General features: G+C 47.4%; 1 protein-coding gene across 2 annotated transcripts in view; it reads right to left on the reverse strand.

The window, feature by feature from the left end:
* LOC136627520 (von Willebrand factor A domain-containing protein 5A-like) overlaps positions 1 to 23,533 on the reverse strand; it is a 217,266-nt gene that overhangs the window by 143,386 nt on the left and 50,347 nt on the right. For both annotated transcript variants that reach the window (XM_066602699.1, XM_066602698.1), the window contains exon 3: positions 4,349 to 4,493. In XM_066602699.1, coding sequence (XP_066458796.1) covers positions 4,349 to 4,493 — 145 coding nt within the window. The remainder of the gene's footprint in view (positions 1 to 4,348; positions 4,494 to 23,533) is intronic.

Consider the following 23,533-nt stretch of genomic DNA (forward strand, 5'->3'; position numbering starts at 1 on the left):
TATAGGCTTGTCTGCAAATGTCCTCCCCTTCTCTATCTTTAATTATTTCAATAGGAGTCTGATATGTCTTAGATTGTTCAGACCCCATGTTTGACCACTTCCAACTATTCTTCACTAAGTATACAGGACGTATATTTCACACAGTAAACTAAGATAATCACTGAGATTATCTGGGAACACACAGTTCCCTGTCCCGGAATAGATTTACAGAACTAAAACGTGGTCAACTTCAAACACTAGGATTCAGGGGAGACCAGACTTCGCCTCTTAGGGAACTTTTAGTAATATTATAACAGATCCAGAGTAACAATATGACTGCCAGAAATGAGACTATAACAATAACAATTCTTTCAATCTCCAATACAGACAACATGACTCTAAGTCCCAATGAGTGAGTTCTTCCGTCTAGGACAGTTAAATGAACTTATTCACTCTAAAATATGGGCGGGGCAGAAAATATATTGAAACAGGCAACAACTAACCTCTAGTCCGTTAGAGACACACAGATCTAAAGAATCCAGACTGTATAATAGTAAGACAAGCTCTTACCTTTACACCGGTGTTTTCAGTCTGGGGTCTCAGGATCCAGTGTCCACGTCAACGGGCCAGGAGTTTGTTTCAGTCTACTGGTTGCGATGTCCCGTAAAGGTAAGCCCCGCCCCCTAGTTGGGCGCCAAAAACTATCGGGGGTTAGCCTGCTCAAACAGACTGGTCAGTGATGTTGTCCGTTTCCAAATTGACCTAGGTAGGAGCGCTCCTGAGAGACCATGCATAGACCTATACACACAGTATATGGTTTGAAGCAATGAGCTCTAAGTTTATTATTTGCATGTCTTGGTTTTTATAGCCGATCCCTCTCCTCTCGCAGGATGGAACTTGTGGTTAAACAGGGAAAAACTCGTGATTTCACATTTGACAAAAACTTATAACTTCACATTTGACTTAGACTTGTGATATATGACTTAGACAAGCACATTTTTTAGAAATTGCTGATAACTCTCTGTGGTTAAGCCATCTCTTGCTAAACTGATGAACATCTGTTCTGGTGACCTTCCTGATTCCACTCAGGTCAGGCGTAGAGCTCCAGAAGACAGGAAACCACAGGCTTCTTCCTCAAAACAGTCATGAGTCCTCTTACACATAAAATATTTTGCAGTAATCATCCTTATTGATTCAAATGGATTACTAAGCAACATATATTAATTTCTTTTAGCCCCTATCAGGTGTGTGGGTGTGTGGGGAGGGGGCGCTACTTGCACATAGATAAGGCATAGAAAGGTGTGCTGCACCAAGTAGGTATACTGCCTATTAACGCCTTAGGGACCAAGCCTGTTTGCGCCTAAATGACCAGGCCAATTTTTGGAAATATGACATGTGTCACTTTAACATAGAATAACTCTATAAAGGTTTTGCATATCCAAATAATTTTGACAATATTTTTTCGCAACTTATTGTACTTCATTAACGGCTTATTTAGACGACTGTATATTGGCTCGGTTTTCCCACCGAGCCGATGTACGGTGTCCTTGTCTGCAGAGGGGGGAGGATGGAAGAGCCAGAAGCAGGAACTGAGCTCCCACCCCCTCTCCACCCCTTGCCACTATTTGCAATAGGAGCGGTGATACAGGGGTGGAGCTAAGTCCCGCTGCTTAGCTCTGCCCCGACCTTCCCATTGCAAATAGTGGCGAGGGGCGGGGAAGGGGCGGGGGCTCAGTTCCTGCTTCTGGCTCTTCCACCCCCCCCCCCCTGCAGACAAGGACACACTATAGCGGCTCGGTGTGAAAACCGAGCTGATATACAGTCGTCTAAATAAGCCCTTAGGTGGTAAAAATAGAGCAATAGAATTTGTGTATATTTATTAACAGTGCCAAAATTGGGAACATTTTGAAAACATTGTCATTTTTTTCACATTTTCAATTGCAATATGTCAAATATGTGCAAACATACTATGCAAATTTTTGATAAGTTATATATTTCCATCTGTTTACATTAGAAAAACTATTTTTTTTAACCATTTAGGAGATGTACAAATTTAACATTAATAATTATTAACATTTTGAGGAACACTTTATTTTCCTACACCAAGCCAAGATTGCAAAGGTTCATAGGTGTCAAAATGACAGATACCGCCACAAATGACCCCATTTTAAAAAATACACCCCTTAATGTATCCACTGAGGTGGGTCATGAGTATTTTGACCGCAGTGTTTCTTTTCAGGAGTTAATGCAATTTAGAGGAGAAAAAATAAAATGTCATATTTTTGCAAATATGTGATTTTAAAGACCGTTTTTTTATAATGCATGTGAAAATGAGGATTTACACCCTAAAATGGATACCCCTGTTTGTCCCGTGTTCAGAAATATACCCATTGTGGCCCTAATCTTATGGCTGTATGCACTACAGGGCCCAAACCGAAAGGAGCAGCTGTGGCTTTCAGAACAGACATTTTGCTTGAAGGTGATTTAGGCCCCATTACCCACTCGTAGAGCCCTTGAGTGGCCAAAACAATAGAGAACCCCCACAAATGACCCCATTTTGAAAACTAGACCCCTTAGCTAATTCATCTAGGAGTGTACTGCGTATTTTGCGCCCACAGTTTATTTAATTAATCTAAGCAAACAGAAAAAAAAATAGATTTTAAAATGACACAATTGCCAAAAAAAATTAAAAACAGTGTTTTTTGTACAGCACACATATGAATGAAGAATTAGGCCTTTCTCACACAGGCGTTTTCAGAAATGCAGCGTTTTTCAACGCTGTGTTTACTGCAGATTCTGCACGGTTTTAGCAGCGCTGGCATGTGTTATGCCAGCGTTTTGGCTGCATTTTTAGCATAGCTGAAAACACAGCCAAGGCTGCTGATTAAGGAAAAAAATCAATACTCACCTAGCAGGTTAAATTGCTGTCCCCGTCGCCACTGTCGGGACCTTGTGAAGCCGGCAGATTGCTCTGATTGGCTGACTGACAGCCAGCTGAGCCAATCAGAGGCAGCGCTGGATGAGTCCAATCATAGCCATTCAATGAATGAATGGCTATGATTGGACGCATCCAGCGCTGGCTCTGATTGACTCAGCCGACTCAACCAATCAGAGCAATCTCTCGCTGGAGGTGGGGATTTTGAATCCCTGTCACTACGAAAGTTCCCCTGCTGTCTGACAAGTCCTGAGAGCGCTGCCAGGGACAGCGAGATCACCTGTAAGGTGAGTATTGATTTTTTTTTTGACTCAGGAAGTGCAGCTAGAGCGTTTATTGCTGCCAAAAGCGCGATACCAAGTTGTGCCGCATTTTCATCAGCGCTGAAACCGCTGCCCATTCATTTCAATGGACAACGCAGGGCTGAAAACGTCCGAAAATATAACATGCAACACTCTCAAAGTGCAGACTCAGCGTTTTCAGCCTTGCGTGAACAGCCCCTCTGAAATGAATGGGAGCGTTGTTCAGTGTTTAGCGCTGTGCTGTAAAAGGTTAGGCTGGCTTCACAAAGCTGAGAATCATGCATGAGTTTTGTGCATTGTTAGACACATAAAACTAGTGAGAATATGAACTCCATACTTCTGAATGGATCATACACATGAGCGATGTTTTCCCTCACTGTAATGCAGCAAGGGAAAAAATTGTGGCATGTTCTATTTTTTTACATTCCTTTGAACTCAGGACCCATTGATGTTAATGGGACCTAAAATGCATTATATGGCTCTCGCATGCCGTGCGATGTGAGGTTACCAATTGAAATCAATGGGAAACACTGCCAATCTTTTCACAGAAGGGATGCTATGAGATTTTGCCTGAAAAATCGCCTCTCATCTGTGGGTATAAGACAAGTTAACGAGTGTGATATTGGGCCAAGTTTCTCAGCCTGATATCATGCTCACCACGTGCAGTTAGCCTGAGGCAGCAATGAAGATGGAACTGGTCTGCAGTTATAGCCATCAGTGCTAAGAAATGACAAGTTGTGTGTAAGATGCGTTAAAAAGAGCACCAGTCTTATAAACGGCTGTAGTTTGCTTGGACTGTGCACTGGCTCTTCAGCAGAACCATTCTTAACATCCTCCTCTGACCACTTTCGTCAATTAGATTTCTGAAACTGATCCACAGAAAACTTGTCATGTGATCTCATCTTGCAATGCTCCAATCGTGAAAGGGCGGGGACTCAAATAAAGGGTCCACTGAGTGTACATTTACTGTATACTGCATGTACTATGCCTATTATATATACACTATACTGTATACTACATTTTCCTGTATATATGTACTGTATACTATTTGTACTGTATTTATTTATATATATTATCCATACTAGTACATGCGCTATACAATATATACATATACTGTTGCATATACTATTACCTCAGTCTTCTCAGTGCGTCTGCCTCTCCTGTGTAATGAGCTCCGGATTTGTTTCTGTTACTTCCCATAAGCTTGTATATAGGAGGAGGCTGCCGTGTCATAGATGATGGGAGTGTCGGTGGCAGATTCCCAGCAGCTCCGCAGTCTGTGGGCACAGAACACATCAGCCGGCCATCAATCACCGGGATACCCTGCAATATGGTACTGTACGGAGCCGTGAACTGTGATAATCTGCAGGAATACTGCGGGTATTTATCATCAGGAGATGTTTTACACCATATCCTACAATATGATACTGTACGGAGCCGCGAACTGTGATAATCTCCAGGAATACTGCGGGTATTTATCATCAGGAGATGTTTTACACCATATCCGGCAATATGATACTGTACGGAGCCGTGAACTGTGATAATCTCCAGGAATACTGTGGGTATTTATCATCAGGAGATGTTTTACACCATATCCTACAATATGATACTGTACGGAGCCGTGAACTGTGATAGGCCGCCTGCAGACGAGCGGGTCGGATCCGGCAGCGAGAAATCTCGCCGCGCGATCCGACCCCAGAGCCTGCAGGGGCGAGCGCGTACTCACCCGCGCCTGGCGGCCCCGGCTCTTTGATGTGCCGGCTGCCGCGCAGCCGGCGCATGCGCAGACCGGAGCCGGCGGCCAGGTGAGTGCGTGCTCCGCACAAAATTAGAACATGCCGCGGTTTGTTTGCCGCGCGAGATTTCGCGCGGCCAAACCGCGGCCGTCTGCATAGGAGTGCGTATTGTAATGCACTCCTATGCAGACTTTCAGCGGCGGAAATCCCGCGGGAAATCCCGCGGCGGGATTTCCGCTCGTCTGCAGGCGGCCATAATCTGCAGGAATACTGCGGGTATTTATCATCAGGAGATATTTTACACCCGCTTTCTGGCAGCTTTTCTTCTCTTCTTCCTCAATTTAAAGATGCAACAAATGTATCAAATGTCGCACAATGCTGATAAATGTGTTGTATGATTAAACACGGCATGTCTAGATGTGGAGACACTTTGTACACCGCCGGCTACTGGGGGAGATGGCAACAGATTTTGCAACTTTTTAAAAAGTCACATGATAAATGTCTGTAAAAGCTTCACTCCGCTCACACCTCGCCCCCTTCCGCTTCTGAAAACGGAATAGGCGTAACATCTGTTCTTTTGGGTGCAGATTACACCAGAAATCTGGCACAGCATCAGTAATAAGCTATAGTGGACTGCTGAACCTGTGTATCTAATCCTGTCATGTGTGATACTGTACTGCTGAACCTGTGTATCTAATCCTTTCATGTGTGATACTGTGCTGCTAAACCTGTGTATCTAATCCTGTCATGTGTGATACTGAGCTGCTGAGCCTGTGTATCTAATCCTGTCATGTGTAATATTGTGCCGTGAGCCTGTGTATCTAATCCTGTCATGTGTGATACTGTGCTGTTGAGCCTGTGTATCTAATCCTGTCATGTGTGATACTGTGCTGTGAGCCAGTGTATCTAATCTTATGTGTGATACTGTCTGTAAGGCAAGTGTATCCAAGCTTACAGTATAATATGATAAGTGTAACTAAGCCGTCTGTGCTGTGACGGTCCTCCTGAGTAGATGTGTGTTAGCAGCTCCTGACAGCAGCCTGGGGGTTGAGAGGGAAAGCAGGCTGAGGCTTCAGGAAAGGCCCCTCTGCTGGAGGCTCCACCTTCCACACTAGGCCGGCGGATGTGACATCACAAATACATCTTCAGGGTCTCTTTGTGTGTCATCTAAGGATGGGGAGAAGAGGACGCTGGATGTGCCTTCAGTCAGGGGGGCCATAAAGAGGAAGACATGAGGGATTAAGAAGTGTTTACTCCTGCAAGATAGTGAAGGGTACAGTAAGGGTGCATACTGTGTGACATGGTCAGAACTCGCATGGAAAATGAACAGAAGGGTTATTTAAATAGCGCCAACTAATGAGAATGAGACCTGAAATGTGTGGCGTCCCGCACAGCACACGGACGGAGTGCGCAACTAGCTATCAGTCATGTGAATGCGGCCTGATGAAGAGTCCGAGGCAAATCGCAGACCCCACGAGTGCCTAACTGAATATGGTTCCAAGATAGCAAGGAACATAGGTGAGTCTGAGGAGGTGATAACACAGGGGGAGCTTTTCCTAGTAAAGCCTCAGGCAGACATTGCAACACTTCCTGATACCAGGTGCCATCCGTCACACACTCTGTGGCTGCAGGCTACATGCTAAAGCATCTCTTACCATGTCACACCCATGTGACAAAACTGTGTTGCTGGCAGAAAGTCAGAAAGATCTTGCACATGCTAAAAGATAAAGAAGGAACTGAAGACGCCGGCCTCGTATGTGAATAGCAAGAAAACTAAGATCATGACAACAGTCGGTAATGGTACAGGAAAACTCAAAAGCAACAATGAAGAAATCAAAGCAATTCAAGACTTCATCTTCCTCGGATCAAAAATCAACCGCAATGCCTAATCAGGACCCGAAATAAAACAATGAATCCAATTACGCCCCAGCGAAGTGTTAAGTGTGGATGAGATCTGAAAAAGGGAGACACAAGCATTGCAATAAAATGCCGGATAGTCAATGCAGTCATCTTTCCAATCACAGCTTACCGCTAGAGATGAGCGAGCGCACTCGTCCGAGCTTGATGTTTGTTCGAGCATAAGGGTGTTCGAGATCCTCGTTACTCGAGACGAGCATCACGCGGCACTCGACTCCATTACATTTCCTTCCCTGAGGATTTGTGCGCCCTTTTCTGGCCAATAGAAACACAGGTAAGGCATTACAACTTCCTCCTGTGACGTTCCAGCCCTATCCAATCCCCCTGCAGTGAGTGGCTGGTGAGATCAAGTGACCGCCGAGTATTTAAATCTGCCCCGCCCGCGGCTCCCCACAGACACACGCTAAGAGAGATCAGGGAAAGTGCTGCTGATGCTACTGCTGCTATAGGGACAGTGTTAGCGTCTTCAAGAACCACAACGGTCCTTCTTAGGGCCACAGCTCACCTAGTGCTTTACTGTTGTGGCTGCTGTGAGCAGTTTTGCACAATTGTTTTTTATGTATATCGGGCGTGCAGGCTGTAGCGTTCTCAGGCTGCAGTCTGTACTTCAGTATAGGGGCAGTATTGGTCAGGCAGGGACAGTGGTAGTGTAGAATCCTGTCTACAAGAACCCCAACGGTTCTTCTTAGGGCAACCTGTGACCATGTGCATTTACCTCCGTGGTTGCTGGGAGTTGTAGTACCTCTGTATTGCACAGCAGAGCCTGCGTGCAGCCTTCATTTAACCCCTTAACGACAAATGACGTACCGGTACGTCATGGAGCGTCGGGGTATGTATGAAGAGAGGTTGTGTGGCAACCTCTCTTCATACAGTGCGGGCATCAGCTGTTTATAACAGCTGACACCCGCGGGCAATAGCCGCGAGCGGCCGCGCGGCCGATCGCGGCTATTAACCATTTAAATGCGCTGTCAATTCTGACAGCGGCATTTAAATCCCCCGAACGATGTTCGGGGGTCCTGCGCGGCCCCCCCCGCGGTGCGATCGGGGGAGCCATGCACGTATCATGGCAGCCGGGGGCCTAATGAAAGGCCCTAGGGCTGCCTTAGCAGACTGCCTATCAAGCCGTCCCCGTGGGGTGGCTTCATAGGCTGCCTGTCAAAAAGCAGTATGACGTTATGCTATAGCATTACGTCATACTGCAGGAGCGATCAAAGCATCGCATCTTAAAGTCCCCCAGGGGGACTTCAAAGTAAAGTAAAAAAAAGAATCAATAAAGTTTTTTTTTAATTGAAAAAAAAAAGTTGTAAAAGTTTAAATCACCCCCCTTTTGCCATATCTATTATTAAAAAATCTAAATATGTATTTGATATCGCCGCGTCCGTAAAAGTCCGATCTATCAAAGTAGCACATAATTTTTCCCGCACCGTGAACGTCGTCCGAAAAAAAAATGAAGAACGCCAGAAATGCACTTTTTTAGTTACCCTGTCTCCCAGAAAAAACGCAATAAAAAGCGATCAAAAAGTCATATGTATTCCAAAATGGTACTATCAGAAACTACAGGACATCCCGCAAAAAATGAGACCTTGCTCAACTACGTCGACGGAAAAATAAAAAAGTTATTGCGCGCACAAAATGACGACAGAAAATAATTGAAAAATTTTTTATGTCTTTAAAAAAAAAAAAGAGAGGAGTATAGTAAAAAAAAAGCTAAACAAGTTTGGCATCGTAGTAATCATACCGACCCATAGAATAAAGTTATCATGTCGTTTTTGTTGCCATTTGTGCGCCGTAGAAGCAAGACGCACTAAAAGATGGCAAAATGTCGTTTTTTTTTCATTTTACTCCACTTAGAATTTTTTAAAAGTTTTTCAGTACATTATATGGTACTTTAAATAGCACCATTGAAAAATACAACTCATCCCGCAAAAAACAAGCCCTCATACAGTGACGTGGATGGATAAATAAAGGAGTTATGATTTTTTTAAAGGGGGGAGGAAAAAACGAAAATGGAAAAAGAAAAATGGCCGCGTCATTAAGGGGTTAAACATTTTTCTGTCTGCACTTTGTGTTGTGTCAGTTCAGTCTGCCTCTAAGTGTACGCCAAGAAACCACACATTTTCTACAATGCTCTGTGTTATACGTGTGCTGTCTCACAAGTGCACGGTGTGCCCAACGCCCATAGATTGAAAGTGCAATACACACTGCATAGCCTCAGCCTGCATTGCATAGAAAAATAAGAAGATTTTTTTTTAAATTCCTTTTTACGGCTACCGGAGACCCAGTGCATTTGCGTGCGTGGCCTGTGGGACTTCACGTCCATCCAAACTGCATAGTTCACAGCAAGGCCTAAGTGCAGCCTTCCTTATAATTTATCTCTGGCTTCATTTTGCGTTATATTACCGCTGGCAGCCACCAACTGCGCGGCAATAATTCACAAACATTTTTACACCGCTCTGTCTCTGCTCGATTCTTAATCCAGCATGCTGAGGGGTAGGGGTAGGGGCAGAGGACGTGGACGTGATCGCGGTCGAGGACGCAGAGTCCCAAGTGAGGGTGTGGGCATAGGACGAGTTCCTGGTCCAGGTGAATCGCAGCCGGCTGCTGCGGGAGTAGGAGAGAGGACAGTTTCTGGGGTCCCCAGCTTCATATCACAATTTTTGGGGCCACGTCGTAGACCTTTATTAAAAAATGAGCAGTGTGAGCAGGTCCAGTCGTGGATGGCAGAAAGTGCATCCAGCAATCGATCGACCACACAGTCTTCTACGCCGTCCACTGCTGCAACTCTGAATCCTCTGGCTGCTGCTCTTCCTTCCTCCCAGCCTCCTCACTCCATGAAAATGACACATTCTGAGGAGCAGGCAGACTCCCAGGAACTGTTCTCGGGCCCCTGCCAGATTGGGCAACAATGGTTCCTCTCCCACTGGAGGAGTTTGTCGTGACCGATGCCCAACCTTTGGAAAGTTCCCGGGGTCCGGGGGATGAGGCTGGGGACTTCCGGCAACTGTCTCAAGACCTTTCAGTGGGGGAGGAGGATGATGACGATGAGACACAGTTGTCTATCAGTGAGGTAGTAGTGAGGGCAGTAAGTCCGAGGGAGGAGCGAACAGAGGATTCGGAGGAAGGGCCGCTGGACGATGAGGTGACTGACCCCACCTGGTGTGATAAGCCAACTGAGGACAGGTCTTCAGAGAGGGAGGGCAAGAGCGAATAATCCACCAGCAGTTTCCCAAAGCACCCCCTCGCGCCAAGCCACCATGCAGAGGCCAAGGTGCTCTAAGGTGTGGCAGTTTTTCACTGAGACGGCGGATGACCGACGAACAGTGGTGTGCAACCTTTGTCACGCCAAGATCAGCTGGGGAGCTACCACCAGCAGCCTCACCACCACCAGTATGCGCAGGCATATGATGGCCAAGCACCCCACAAGGTGGGACGAAGGCCGTTCGCCGCCTCCAGCTTGCGCCACTGCCTCTCCCCCTGGACCCCAACCTGCCACTGAGATCCAATCCACCTCTCACGACACAGGCACGACCATCTCCTGGCCTGGACCCACACCCTCACCTCCGCTGTCCTTGGCCCCATCCAGCAATGACTCTCAGCGCAGCGTCCAGCTGTCGCTAAGAGAATCGTTGGAGCGAAAGTGCAAATATGCCGCCACGCACCCGCACGCTCAAGCTTTAAATGTCCACATAGCCAAATTGATCAGCCTGGAGATGCTCCCCTACAGGCTGGTGGAAACTGAGGCGTTCAAAAACATGATGGTGGCGGTAGCCCCGCGCTACTCTGTCCCCAGTCGCCACTAGTTTTCACGGTGTGCCATCCCAGCCCTGCACGACCACGTCTCACGCAACATCGTACGCGCCCTCACCAATTTGGTTACTGATAACATAGTAACATAGTAACATAGTATGTAAGGCCGAATGAAGACAATGTCCATCTAGTCCAGCCTGTCTATCCTACTGTGTTGATCCAGAGGAAGGCAAAAAACCCCAAGGCCAGAAGCCAATTAGCCCTTTTGGGGGAAAAATTCCTTCCCGACTCCCTAATGGCAATCAGACTGTTCCCTGGATCAACCCCTAATAGTTCCTACCTGCCTGTATACCAGGATTGACCCTTAACCTAATATTTATATCCTGTAATATACTTCTTCTCCAGAAAGACATCAAGTCCCCTTTTAAACTCCTCTATCGATTTTGCCATCACTACTTCCTCCGGTAGAGAGTTCCACAGTCTAACTGCTCTTACAGTAAAGAACCCCTTTCTATGTTGGTGATGAAACCTACTTTCCTCTAATCGTAGCGGATGTCCTCTTGTTACCTTTGTGGTCCTGGGTGTAAACAGATCACGGGAGAGATCCATGTGTTGTCCCCTCATGTACTTATACATGGTTATTTGGTCGCCTCTTAACCTTCTTTTTTCTAGGTCCACTTAACAACGGACACGTGGACAAGCACAGGCGGGCAGGGCCACTATATCACCCTGACGGCACATTGGGTGAATTTAGTGGAGGCTGGGACCGAGTCAGAGCCTGGGACTGCTCATGTACTACCCACCCCCAGAATTGCGGGCCCCAGATCGGTGCTGGTATCTGCGGCGGTGTATGCCACCTCCACTAAACCTTCCTCCTCCAATGCAACCTGTACCTCGCAATCAAGACTTGTCAGCAGCAGCACGTCGACAGCAGTTGGTGTCGCGCGGCAGCACAGCGGTGGGCAAGCGTCAGCAGGCCGTGCTGAAACTACTCAGCTTAGGAGAGAAGAGGCACACGGCCCACGAACTGTTGCATGGTCTGACAGAGCAGACTGACCGCTGGCTTTCGCCACTGAGCCTCCAACCGGGCATGGTCGTGTGTGACAACGGCCGTAACCTGGTGGCGGCTCTGCAGCTCGGCAGCCTCACGCACGTGCCATGCCTGGCCCACGTCTTTAATTTGGTGGTTCAGCGGTTTCTGAAAGGCTACCCACACTTGTCAGACCTCCTCGGCAAGGTGCGCCGGGTCAGCGCACATTTCCGCAAGTCCAACACGGACACTGCCACCCTGCGCACCCTGCAACATCGGTTTAATCTGCCAGTGCACCGACTGCTTTGCGACGTTCCCACATGGTGGAACTCTACGCTTCACATGTTGTCCCGGCTGTATGAGCAGCGTAGAGCTATAGTGGAATACCAACTCCAACATGGGCGGTGAAGTGGGAGTCAGCCTCCTCAATTCTTTTCAGAGGAGTGGGCCTGGATGGCAGCCATCTGCCAGGTCCTTGGAAAATTTGAGGAGTCCACCCTGATCGTGAGCGGCAATGCTGCAATCATTAGCATCACCATTCCCCTGCTATGCCTCTTGAGAAGTTCCCTGCAAAGCATAAAGGCTGATGCTTTGCGGGCGGAAACAGAGGCGGGGGAAGACAGTATGTCGCTGGATAGTCAGAGCACCCTCATGTCTATATCTTAGCATGTGGAGGAGGAGGAGGAGGAGGGGGAGGAGCCTGAGGAGGAAGAGACAGCTGGGCCCACTGCAGAGGGTACCCATGCTGCTTGCCTCTCATCCATTCAGCGTGTATGGCCTGAGGAGGAGGAGGAAGAGGAGGAGGAGGAGGAGGAGGATCCTGAAAGTGATCTTCCTAGTGAGGACAGCCATATATTGCGTACAGGTACCCTGGCACACATGGCTGACTTTATGTTAGTATGCCTTTCTCATGACCCTCGTGTTAGATGCATTCTGGCCACTACGGATTACTGGTTGTACACACTGCTTGACCCACGGTATAAGGAGAACCTTTCCACTCTCATTCCCGAAGAGGAAAGGGGTTTGAGGGTGATGCAATACCACAGGGCCCTGGTGGACAAACTGATGGTAAACTTCCCATCTGACAGCGCTAGTGGCAGAAGGCACAGTTCCGAGGGCCAAGTAGAAGGGGAGGCGCGGAGATCAGGCAGCATGTTCAGCACAGCAGGGGAACACTCTCCAAAGCCTTTGCCAGCTTTATGGCTCCCCAGCAAGACTGTCTCACACCTCCCCAGTCCAGGCTAAGTCGGAGGGAGCACTGTAAGAAGATGGTGAGGGGGTACGCAGCAGATCGTACCACCGTCCTCCGTGACGCCTCTGCTCCGTACAACTACTGGGTGTCAAAGCTGGACACGTGGCCCGAACTCGCGCTGTATGCCCTGGAGGTGTTGGTGTGCCCTGCGGCTAGCGTCTTGTCAGAGAGGGTGTGTAGTGCAGCTGGGGGAATCATCACGGACAAGCGTACTCGCCTGTCAACTGACAGTGCCGACAGGCTTACACTCATAAAGATGAACAAAGCCTGGATTTCCCCAGACTTCTCTTCTCCAGCAGCGGACAGCAGCGCTACCTAAAGAGCTTTGTCAATCTGTGTATGATATTCGTCCTCCTCCTCCGGCTCCTTCTCCTGAAACATCTCGTAATCACAGCGAATTTTTCTGTGGGCCAAAAGGCTCATATAACTTTTCTAAATAATATTTATCTGTTTCAATTCTCATTAAAGCATTGAAACTTCCACCTGAACCAATTTTTTTTTAGACTGGGCTGCCTCCAGGCCTAGTTAAAAATTAAGCCACAGTACACTAAGTGATTAATGGGTTTCACCTCCCCTCTGGGTTGGGCATTGGCAATTTTTCTGGGGTACATTTGTACTGTCGGAACACCAATTTTTCGGGCCCTCGCCTACAATGTAATCCAAGTACACCACTGTGTCTGGGGTTGGCCTACACTTTTGCTACAGAAATGTAACTCTGTTCTGCCTACCTTTTACTTCTGCCACAGTAATGCTACAGGGGTCTGACTATACTTCAGCAACAGAACTGTAACTTCGGTCTGCCGATACTTCTGCTCCTGAAATGCTACCTTAGTTGGTGTATACAGTTACTACTGTGATTTTAGCGGCTCTGCCCCTAATGCTTCAACGGAAATGTTACTGGGGCAGGTCTATACTGCTGTAACAGAAATGTAACTAATAGTGGGCTCTGCCCATACTGCTTCTACGTTAATGTTACTGGGGCCTGTCTATACTGCTACTACTGAAATCTTACCAATACAATGCTCTCCCTACACTCCTGCCAGGGAAATGTGAATCTGCTGCTTTGCCCATACTGCTTTGACGTAAATCTTACTGGGGCCTGTCTATTCTGCTACTACTGAAATCTTACCAATACTATGCTTTCCCTACACTGCTGCCAGGGAAATGTTTATCTGCTGCTTTGCCCATACTGCTTCTACGTAACTGTTACAGCGGTCTGACTACACTGCTACTACTGAAATGTTACAAATGCTTTGCTCTCCCTACACTGCTGCCAGGGAAATGTGAATCTGCTGCTTTGCCCATACTGCTTCTACGTAAGTGTTACTGGGGTCTGACTATACTGCTACTACTGAAATGTTACAAATGCAGTGCTCTCAGTACACTGCTGCAAGGGAAATGTGAATCTGCTGCTTTGCCCATACTGCTTCAACGTTACTGTTACTGGGGTCTGTCTGCACTGCTGGAACTGAAATGTGACTGGGGCATGTCGCAACTGATACTACTGAAATGTTACTGGGGTCTGTCAATACTGCTGGAACTGAACTGTTACTGGGGTCTGTCTATACTGATACTACTGAAATGTTACTGGGGTCTGTCTATACTGCTGCAAATGAAATGTTAGTGGGGTCTGTCCTCACTGCTGCCAATGAAATGTTACAGGGTTTTGTGCATACTCTTACCGCTGAAATGCTACTAATTCTCGGCTCTGCCTATACTGCTGTTACTGCAATGTTACAGGGTAGTGGAAACGGAGGCTTCCCAAAGACATGATGGTGGCGAGGCCGCGCTACTAGGTTCCACAGGCGCGACAACTTTTCAGCGACGCGGTCACTGGGAAGGTGCATATAACCACAGAGACGGGGACAGGACACGTACTGCCTCAAAAACTTCCCCGTCCTCCTCCAACAATGAAAACATACTTGGCCGAAGCCTACCTGTATTTCATCTTTCGTTAGCTCTGCTGTCCAGGGCACTGCAATGGAATATATTTATGTACCGCCGGTGGGTTCCAGGGAGCCACCCATGCTGTCGGTCCACACGGACTTCACATAGGGGATTTGTACCTGCCTGTGTCTATGTATTAAAAACCAAGGTCAGGTTGGGGCATGCAGTGTGGGCCGAAGCCCACCTGCATTTAATCTGACGTTGCCTCAGCTGTGCTGGGCAATGCAATGGGATTTATTTATGTACCGCCGGTGGCTTCCTGGGACGCTCCCATGCTGTCGGTCCACACGGACTTCACATTAGGGAGTTGTACCTGCCTGTGTATACTTATAAAAAAAACAGTCTGACTGGGGCATTCAGTGTGGGCCGAAGCCCACATGCATTTTATCTGACATTACCTCAGCTGTGCTGGGCACTGCAATGGGATTTATTTGTGTACTGCCGGTGGCTTCCTGGGACGCTCCCATGCTGTCGGTCCACACGGAGTTGTAACTGCATGTGTCTACTTATAAAGAACCCCAGTCTGACTGGGGCATGCAGTGTGGGCCGAAGCCCACCTGCATTTAATCTGACATTACCTCAGCTGTGCTGGGCAATGCAATGGGATTTTTTTAATGTACCGCCGGTGGGTTCCAGGGAGCCACCCATGCTGTCGGTCCACAGGGACTTCACATAGGGGATTTGTACCTGCCTGTGTCTATGTATTAAAAACCCCGGTCAGACTGGGGCATGCAGTGTGGGCCGAAGCCCACCTGCATTTAATCTGACGTTACTTCAGCTGTGCTAGGCACTGCAATGGGATTTATTTATGTACCGCCGGTGAGTTCCAGGGAGCCACCCATGCTGTCGGTCCACACGGAGTTGTAACTGTATTTGTCTACTTATAAAGAACCCCAGTCTGACTGGGGCATGCAGTGTGGGCCAAAGCCCACCTGCATTTAATCTGACCTTACCTCAGCTGTGCTGGGCACTGCAATGGGATTTATTTATGTACCGCCGGTGGCTTACTGGGACTCACCCATGCTGTGGGTCCACACGGACTTCACATTAGGGAGTTGTACCTGCCTGTGTATACTTATCAGATAGCCCTGACCTACCATCAAGGCCAGAGGCGCTACCTTTTTGATCCTAAATATATGGAGAATCCTATAGCATAGCAGAAAAAGACTAACTAAATCCTAGCAAAGAAAACTGCATCTTTACCTAGAATGCTAACTTAATTATGTTAGCTCTTGACTCTGTTTTTTCCCTAGCATACTGTGATCTCTGCATACACTTTGCAGTCCCACAGTACAATGGATGCTGATATACTAAGGAGATGATAATAAGATATGGGTCATACTCCTTTTATGGTATATCAACCGCATCTATTGCAAGGCTTTTGTACCTTTGCTAGCTAGGTGTAAAACAAAGAGATACATATGCTCAATATTATCATAGCATATGAATACTCTTCTGCTGGGTAATAGAGCAACCTGTGAGTAATAAAAAAGAAAGCTAAAATAATATCACCTGCACAAGTGCATCTTTACCTAGAACGCTAACTTATTTATGTTAGCTCTTTACTCTGTCTGTCCCCTAGCATACTGTGATTTCTACATTTACTTTGCAGTCCCACAGTATAATGGATGCTGTTGATGCAATAAGGAGATGCCAATGAGATACAGGTCAGACTCCTTCTATGGTATATCAGTTGCATCTATTGCATCTATTGCAAGGCCTTTGTACCTTTGCTAGCTAGGTGTAAAATAAAGAGATACATATGCTCAACATCATCATAGCATATGAACACTCTCCTGCTGGGTAATAGAGCACACCTGTGAGCTATAAAAAAGAAAACTAAAAGAATATCACGTGCACAAAAGCATAAATCCTCATTAAAGTGCACCAGATAAAATGCTCTTTAAGCTCACTGAGGATACTCTGACAAGCTAAGATATCATTTATGTATTGGGTGCTCATTTACCTAACAGTCAAACAGTACATTGAAAATACCTGCTAGTGAGTCTTTCTGCCTTTTCAAATCGAAAGGCTATAGGAGTGAGATATAATATATGTGCTATTGTTCTAAAAAACGCTGGAGCAGATATAACTATACACAGATGGCACTAACTGATAAGATCTCCTGATGATCCGTTCTACGAACGGGGAAACGCGTTGAGACTGAGATTATACATAGTACTATTAGCTGATATTGAATTTTGAGTTGTTTGAATAAAGTGGAATCACCATCAGAAAACACAAAGTGGTCACCCCAAGATTAGTTTCTCTAAAAGAGGGCTACCATCTGTACCTTTCTCTTCTTATATTATGAGAACATAGAAGGTGGCAGTACTGAGACAATTGGATATTGTTTAATATCAATATTACATACCAATGGTCCATATGATGCTATCACCTGTGTAACTCCATAATCCCAAAACAAAGGGAAGATAAACTTATTCCCATACTATATCTTTATTGAACACGTACTAGAAGAAATATTGGGGTGATGATGACATTCAACTCATCCCAATGAAATACTTCCACACTATATGAATATGTTCAAAAGAAAGATATAAGGACAGGGAAAGCTAATCAAGAAAGGAATTTTCTATCTACTAGTTCCTGCGTTTTTTCTCTTTACCACTCTACCAGTACTTGTACCCATATTAGGGACCCCTGGTACTAAAATGAAGTGGTGATAGTCTCTTCTGATAGAGACCTGTACACCTCTTGATATATAGAGGTTTTTTGTGTAGTGCCCTATTTGTGTTATATGGTTTTAAATATATCTATTAAAGTTTATTGATTTTATTGATGTTAATTATAGATTTATTTATTCATCCATATTTACCGTATATACTTGAGTATTAGCTGACCTGAGTATAAGCCGAGACAATAAATTTCCCCACAAAAAACTGGGAAAACTTATTGACTCGAGTATAAGCCGAGCTATACTCGAGTATATACTAGGTAAAAAAAATACCCTCCATACTCCCCTCCCAGCCGCCGTCTGTGTGACAAGCTGCTTGAATTCTCCCTGCTGTAATCCCCCACTGTCCTCTCTGCTTGGCTCTGTCAATGCTGTGTAAGCAAGCGCTGTGATTGGATTGAACGTCAGGCAATCACAGCTGGCGCTCGATCCAATCACAGCGCTTACTTACACAACACTGACAGCAGGGGATTTGAAAGCTGAGCAGGGAGAATTCTAAAGCAGCTGGATTGGCTGTGAATGATTAAGCACCGGCTGTGATTGGCCGGTGCTCAATCCAATCATAGCTCCTACTTACACAGTGCTGATGGCGGGGGATGACTGTGCCGAGCAAAGAGGACGGCGGAAGATCACAGCGGAGAGAATTCAAGCAGCCTGCCGCACCGCCGCCGGAGACACAGACGCCGACTGGGAGGGGAGTATGGAGGGTTTTTTTAAGCCTTCTCTGACTCGAGTATAAGCCAAGGGGGGCTTTTTCAGCACAAAAAAAATGTGCTGAAAAACTAGGCTTATACTCGAGTATATACAGTATTTACTTTTTATTAATATTTTTCTATCAAAGTATCATATGTGGTTTTGGATTAGGACTGTTATGTAGGTGCTTTTTGTTTAGAAGGACAAGGGTTGATATGTATGCACAATAAAGAATAGAGAAAAGTTAACTGTCAGCGGTTTTTAGTTGTACATGTCTTGTAAGGAAGTGGTTTTCTTGCAGTAGTAAGGTAACCAAGGTCCTGGTTGCAACCGAAGTTTCACTGATATATGGCACATAATAAATAAAGGCTAAAAAGTTTTCTCACAGTCAGCTTCCTCTTTCCTTTGGATTATTCTGGTTAGAGTTAAATGCCATCTTAACTCACAAAACAGAAAAGGCATTAGCCTGGACACAATCTATGTACTACCAATATGCAAACAAGCCGGACCTCCTTTTAACGTGTAAACTAAGGAAGAGGCAAACGCTCAATACTATACATAAGATCCGAACCCGAGCAGGTACTCTCATCTCCAACCCAGACAAAAGGTACTCAAATTTACACCAATATTATCAGAAACTCTACACAGCACCCCAGTCTAACTCTGACGCCCTGACAAACGCCTTTCTTTCCTAACTTAACCTCCCTAGACCATCAGACTCTGCCCTTTCAGACCTTAACTTGGATGTCCCTATAGAAGAAGTTGATTAAACGACTCGAGAGGTAAAGCCCCTGGACCGGACGGCTACACTAGCTTGTACTTCAAGAAATTTGCTCCTATATTAATCCCACATCTGGTTGAATTATACAATCACATTCTACAACACGGCCAAATTCACCCAGATTTATTACAAGCTCTCATAACGATTATACCAAAACCTGGGAAGGACCCTACAATCCCATTTAATTATAGGCCCATATCCCTTCCTAATATTGACCTCAAACTCCTCACATCCATCATGGCTTTCGGACTCAGTAAAATCCTCCCTTCACTTATACACCGTGATCAAGTGGGGTTTATCCCAGGCAGACAGGCACTCGATAATGTTCGCAAAATACTGAAACTAATCCACATAGCAAATCTCCAAAAAACACTGTTAACAGTTCTCACAGTCAACATTGAGGAAGCATTTGACAGTCTATCGTGGTCATACCTACAATGTTCCTTCATCGAATGGGATTTGGGAGGCCTTTCCTAAACCTACAGCTTTTCTTAAAATCCCCTCTACCAGGCCTACTCCTGTTAAGATGCGAAGAGGCACTAGGCAAGGTTGCCCACTTTCTCCAGTCCTGTTTGCGCTGGCAATAGAACCCCTAGCTATAGCCATATGTAAAAACCCTAACATATTTGGGGTCCCTGTGGATTCTAAAAATTCAAAACTCAGTCTCTTTGCCGATGACCTCTTCCTGACACCGACAAAATTCTTAACCTCTCTCCCTAATCTGTTGTCGGTTTTGGGTAGCTTTGAAAGGGCATCCGGTGTCAAAATAAACCAATCAAAATCCGACATATGTCATTGTAATGTTCCGCCACACATTCAAAAACTCATTGATAGAAATTTCTAATTCCACATCTGCCCACAATATTTATCCTATCTTAGAATCAGATTACCAAACAAAATAGATTCTATTTATAAATGGAATTATGAACCCCTTTTCCTAAAGCTTATGCAATACCTAATAAAGTGGGATGTAGAGATGAGCGAGCACCAAAATGCTCGGGTGCTCGTTACTCGGGACGAAATTATCGCGATGCTCGAGGGTTCGTTTCGAGTAATGAACCCCATTGAAGTCAATGGGCGACCCGAGCATTTTTGTATATCGCCGATGCTCGCTAAGGTTTTCATTTGTGAAAATCTGGGCAATTCAAGAAAGTGATGGGAACGACACAGCAACGGATAGGGCAGGCGAGGGGCTACATGTTGGGCTGCATCTCAAGTTCCCAGGTCCCACTATTAAGCCACAATATCGGCAAGAGTGCCCCCCCCTTCCCAACAACTTTTACTTCTGAAAAGCCCTCATTAGCATGGCATACCTTAGCTAAGCACCACACTACCTCCAACAAAGCACAATCACTGCCTGCATGACACTCCGCTGTCACTTCTCCTGGGTTACATGCTGCCCAACCCCCCCCCCCCCCCCCCCCGCACGACCCAGTGTCCACAGCGCACACCAAAGTGTCCCTGCGCAGCCTTCAGCTGCCCTCATGCCACACCACCCTCATGTCTATTTATAAGTGCGTCTGCCATGAGGAGGAACCGCAGGCACACACTGCAGAGGGTTGGCACGGCTAGGCAGCGACCCTCTTTAAAAGGGGCGGGGCGATAGCCCACAATGCTGTACAGAAGCAATGAGAAATCCAATCCTGTGCCACCTCCATCTGGAGCTGCACACGTGGGCATAGCAATGGGGAACCTATGTGCCACACACTATTCATTCTGTCAAGGTGTCTGCATGCCCCAGTCAGACCACGGTTTTTTATAAATAGTCACAGGCAGGTACAACTCCACAATGGGAATTCCGTGTGCACCCACAGCATGGGTGGCTCCCTGGAACCCACCGACGGTACATAAATATATCCCATTGCAGTGCCCAACACAGCTGATGTAACATCAGCTGTAATGCAGGTGGGCTAAAAATTAATTGGATTACACTGTAGGCGAGGGCCCCCAAAAATTGGTGTACCAACAGTACTAATGTACCTCAGAAAAATTGCCCATGCCCAACCAAGAGGGCAGGTGAAAACCATTAATCGCTTTGGTTAATGTGGCTTAATTGGTAACTAGGCCTGGAGGCAGCCCAGTTAAAATAAAAATTGGTTGAGGTGAAAGTTTCAACGCTTTAATGAGCATTGAAACGTATAAAAATTGTTTACAAAAATTATATGACTGAGCCTTGTGGGCCTAAGAAAAATTGCCCGTTCGGCGTGATTATGTGAGGTTTCAGGAGGAGGAGCAGGAGGAGGAGGAGGAATATTATACACAGATTGATGAAGCAAAAAGGTCCCCGTTTTTGATGGAGATAGAGAACGATGCTTCCATCCGCGGGTGCAGCCTACGTATTGCTTAGGTATCGCTGCTGTCCGCTGGTGAAGAAGAGAAGTCTGGGGAAATCCAGGCTTTGTTCATCTTGATGAGTGTAAGCCTGTCGGCACTGTCGGTTGACAGGCGGGTACGCTTATCTGTGATGATTCCCCTAGCCGCACTAAACACCCTCTCTGACAAGACGCTAGCCGCAGGACAAGCAAGCACCTCCAGGGCATACAGCGCGAGTTCAGGCCACGTGTCCAGCTTCGACACCCAGTAGTTGTAGGGGGCAGAGGCGTCACCGAGGACGGTCGTGCGATCGGCTATGTACTCCCTCACCATCCTTTTACAGTGCTCCCGCCAACTCAGCCTTGACTGGGGACCGGTGACACAGTCTTGCTGGGTAGCCAGAAAGCTGGCAAAGGCCTTGGATAATGGTCCCCTGGCTGCGCTGTACATGCTGCCTGATCTCTGCGCCTCCCCTGCTACCTGGCCCCCGGAACTGCGCCTTCGGCCACTAGCGCTGTCGGATGGGAAGTTTACCATCAGTTTGTCCACCAGCGCCCTGTGGTATAGCATTATTCTGGAACCCCTTTCCTCTTCGGGAATGAGAGTGGAAAGGTTCTCCTTATACCGGGGGTCGAGCAGTGTGTACACCCAGTAATCCGTAGTGGCCAGAATGCGTGTAACGCGAGGGTCACGAGAAAGGCATCCTAACATGAAGTCAGCCATGTGTGCCAGGGTACCTGTACGCAACACATGGCTGTCCTCACTAGGAAGATCACTTTCAGGATCCTCCTCCTCCTCCTCTGGCCATACACGCTGAAAGGATGACAGGTAAGCAGCATGTGTACCCTCAGCAGTGGGCCAAGCTGTCTCTTCCCCCTACTCCTCATGCTCCTCCCCCTCCTCCTCCTCCTCAATGCACTGAGATATAGACATGAGGGTGCTCTGACTATCCAGCGACATACTGTCCTCCCCCGCCTCTGTTTCCGAGTGCAAAGCATCTGCCTTTATGCTTTGCAGGGAACTTCTCAAGAGGCATAGCAGAGGAATGGTGACGCTAATGATTGCAGCATCCCCGCTCAGCATCTGGGTAGACTCCTCAAAGTTTCGGAAATGTGCGCTGACCCGGCGCACCTTTCCGAGCAGGTATGACAAGTGTGGGTAGCTTTTCAGAAAGCGCTGAACCACCAAATTAAAGGCATGGGCCAGGCATGGCATGTGCGTGAGGCTGCCGAGCTGCAGAGCCTCCACCAGATTATGGCCGTTGTCACACACGACCATGCCCGGTTGGAGGCTCAGCGGCGCAAGCCAGCGGTCAGTCTGCTCTGTCAGACCCTGTAGCAGTTCGTGGGCCGTGTGCCTCTTCTCTCCTAAGCTGAGTAGTTTCAGCACGGCCTGCTGACGCTTGCCCACCGCTGTGCTGCCGTGCCGCGCGACACCGACTGCTGGCGACGTGCTGCTGCTGACACATCTTGATTGCGAGACAGAGGTTGCGTAGGAGGAGGAGGAGGAGGAGGAGGGTGGTTTAGTGGAGGAAGCATACACCGCCGCAGATACCACCACCGAGCTGGGGCCCGCAATTCTGGGGGTGGGTAGGACGTGAGCGGTCCCAGGCTCTGACTCTGTCCCAGCCTCCACTAAATTCACCCAATGTGCCGTCAGGGTGATATAGTGGCCCTGCCCGCCTGTGCTTGTCCACGTGTCTGTTGTTAAGTGGACCTTGGCAGTAACCGCGTTGGTGAGGGCGCGTACAATGTTGGCACATCGGGAAAAGTAGTGGCAACTGGGAACCGAGTAGCGCGGGGCCGCCGCCGCCATCATGCTTTTGAAAGCCTCCGTTTCCACAAGCCTATTCGGCAGCATCTCCAGGCTGATCAATTTGGCAATGTGCACGTTTAACGCTTGAGCGTGCGGGTGCGTGGCGGCGTACTTGCGCTTGCGCTCAAACAGTGGCGCTAGCGACGTCTGGACGCTGCGCTGAGAGACATTGCTGGATGGGGCCGAGGACAGCGGAGGTGAGGGTGTGGGTGCAGGCCAGGAGACGGTAGTGCCTGTGTCCTCAGAGGGGGGTTGGATCTCAGTGGCAGGTTGGGGCACAGGGGGAGAGGCAGTGGTGCAAACCGGAGGCGGTGAACGGCCTTCGTCCCACCTTGTGGGGTGCTTGGCCATCATATGCCTGCGCAAGCTGGTGGTGGTGGCTCCCCAGCTG

This window comes from Eleutherodactylus coqui, chromosome 5 (assembly GCF_035609145.1).
Source record: "Eleutherodactylus coqui strain aEleCoq1 chromosome 5, aEleCoq1.hap1, whole genome shotgun sequence".
Classification (NCBI taxonomy): domain Eukaryota; kingdom Metazoa; phylum Chordata; class Amphibia; order Anura; family Eleutherodactylidae; genus Eleutherodactylus; species Eleutherodactylus coqui.